This window comes from Cajanus cajan, chromosome 6 (assembly GCF_000230855.2).
Source record: "Cajanus cajan strain Asha chromosome 6, NIPB_CcT2T_4, whole genome shotgun sequence".
NCBI classification, from domain to species: domain Eukaryota; kingdom Viridiplantae; phylum Streptophyta; class Magnoliopsida; order Fabales; family Fabaceae; genus Cajanus; species Cajanus cajan.
Genome location: NC_138522.1, coordinates 29370706 through 29372938, shown reverse-complemented (window position 1 = coordinate 29372938; position 2233 = coordinate 29370706). Strand labels below are relative to the sequence as shown.

Here is a 2233-nt window from a genome sequence, read left to right as displayed (position 1 = left end):
CCCGAGAAATGTAAAGCCATCATCCAGATGCAGAGCCCACAAACGGTGAAAGAGGTCCAACGCCTAGTCGGACGGTTAGTATCACTATCCCGATTCATCCCCAAACTCGCGGAGAAGGCAGGACCAATCTTCACCCTGTTAAAAAAACTAAAGGGTTTCCTGTGGACAGATCAGTGCGAAGAGGCTTTCCAAAGCTTCAAATCTTTTCTCACAACCCCACCGATCCTACAGAGGCCAGATCACAATGTCGACCTCCTCCTCTACCTGGCAGTAGCCGAAAACGCCATCAGCGCAGTCATCGTACAAGAGCACCTAAAGGTACAGACACCTATCTACTTCATAAGCCGAGTTCTCCAGGACGCGAAAAGAAGATACCAAATGATCAAAAAACTGGCATTGGCGCTTGTCACCGCGGCCCGGCGGCTCCAACCTTACTTCCAGAGCCACCAGGTGGTAGTCAAAACTGATTATCCCATCAAGCAAATCCTGCGAAAGCCCGAACTCGCCGGACGCATGATCGCCTGGTCAGTAGAACTATCCGAGTTCGGCATCCAATACGAAAGTCGCGGACCCCTGAAGGCCCAATGATTAGCCTACTTCATAGCCGAGCTCACGCCAACTACTGCCGAGGAACCCCAGGCATGGACTTTGCATGTTGACGGGTCCTCCAACTCCAAAGGTGGTGGTGCAGGTATCATCCTATAAGGGCCGAACCAAGTCACCTTGGAGCAATCCCTCAAGTTCGGCTTCAAGGTGACTAATAACCAGGCGGAGTACGAGGCACTTCTTGTAGGCCTGACGCTAGCTTGCGACCTCGGAGCTCGGAGAGTGAGTTGCAACAGCGACTCAAAACTCATGGTGGAGCAGCTTAGTGGGACGTACCAGGCAAAGGATACTATGCTGCAGCGGTACTTTCACACTACGTCCCGCCAGATCTCATCCTTCGACGAATTCACCATAAAACACGTGCCGCGAGAGCAGAACGCCCGTGCAGACCTCCTATCGAAGCTCGCCAACACCAAAAGACCCAGGCAGCACCAGACCATCATCCAGGAAACCTTGCACTCGCCCAGCCTGGACGAAAAAATCATCGGCGTCAGCGACAATGAAGACCTGGGATGGATGGCAGCCATCTGGAGTTACTTGAAAGAAGGAGTCCTGCCCGAGGATAAAGACGAAGCTTGGAAGATAAGGATGAGATCAGCCAAGTTCATCATTATTGGGGATGAGTTATTCAAGCGTGGCATTTCCTCTCCACTGCTCAAATGCCTGACGGCGTCTCAAGCAGCCTATGTCATCAGGGAAGTTCACCAGGGGATATGCGGCATGCACTCCAGCACGCGCTCAATGGCGACCAGAGTACTCCGAGCTGGGTACTACTGGCCCACCCTGAAGTCGGACTGCCAAGCCCACGTCCAAAAATGCAAGGAATGCCAGCAATTCGGCAACGCACACCGACAGCCGCCTGAAACTCTCCACCACATGATGTCGGCATGGCCTTTCTCCCAATGGGGAATGGACATCCTCGAGCCATTCCCCCGCGAAGGGCCAACTAAAGTTCCTCCTGGTAGCGATTGATTACTTCACCAAATGGATCGAGGCATGCCCACTCGCTAAGATCACCACCGAGAATGTGCGGAAGTTCACCTGGAAAAATATCATTTGCAGGTTCGGAATTCCCCACGCCCTCGTCACTGACAATGGCAGACAATTCATTGCACAGGATTTCGAGGACTTCCTCCGCGAACTCGGGATCAAACACCTTGCGACCTCGGTGGAACACCCCCAGACCAACGGTCAGGCTGAAGCTGCCAACAAAATCATCCTCCAGGAGCTTAAAAAGCGATTGGGAAATGCCAAAGGGTAGTGGCCCGAGGAACTCCCCAGCATCCTCTGGGCGTATCATTGCACCCCTCAGTCAACCACGCAAGAGACGCCCTACCAGCTGACCTACAAAGCCGACGCAATGATCCCGGTAGAAGTCGACGAAGCATTCCGCAGACGCCAAGTCTTCAACGGTGAACAGAATGCCCAAGAACTGGCGGCCGACCTCGATCTAGTGGACGAGCTCAGAGACGAAGCTCGAATCCACGAGGAAGCCTGCAAGCTCCGCGCATCCCAACGGTATAACACCTGAGTAAAACCTCGATCTTTCCGAGCAGGCGACTTGGTGTGGCGGTTGCTAGGCGAAGCACGGAAAAACACGACAGACGAGAAACTCGCACCCACTTGG

The 2233-nt window shown here is 53.6% G+C and overlaps 1 protein-coding gene across 1 annotated transcript; it reads left to right on the top strand.

The window, feature by feature from the left end:
* The first annotated feature begins 855 nt into the window (after window positions 1-855).
* LOC145958628 (uncharacterized) lies at window positions 856-1578 on the top strand. Its single transcript, XM_083076133.1, has one exon. It carries the CDS (start codon window positions 856-858, stop codon window positions 1576-1578), a length of 723 nt encoding a protein of 240 aa, XP_082932259.1.
* Window positions 1579-2233: the final 655 nt, after the last annotated feature.

Coding starts and splice junctions, on each gene's coding strand:
- LOC145958628 (XM_083076133.1), top strand. CDS start 856: ATGGTGGAGCAGCTTAGTGGGACGTACCAGGCAAAGGATACTATGCTG.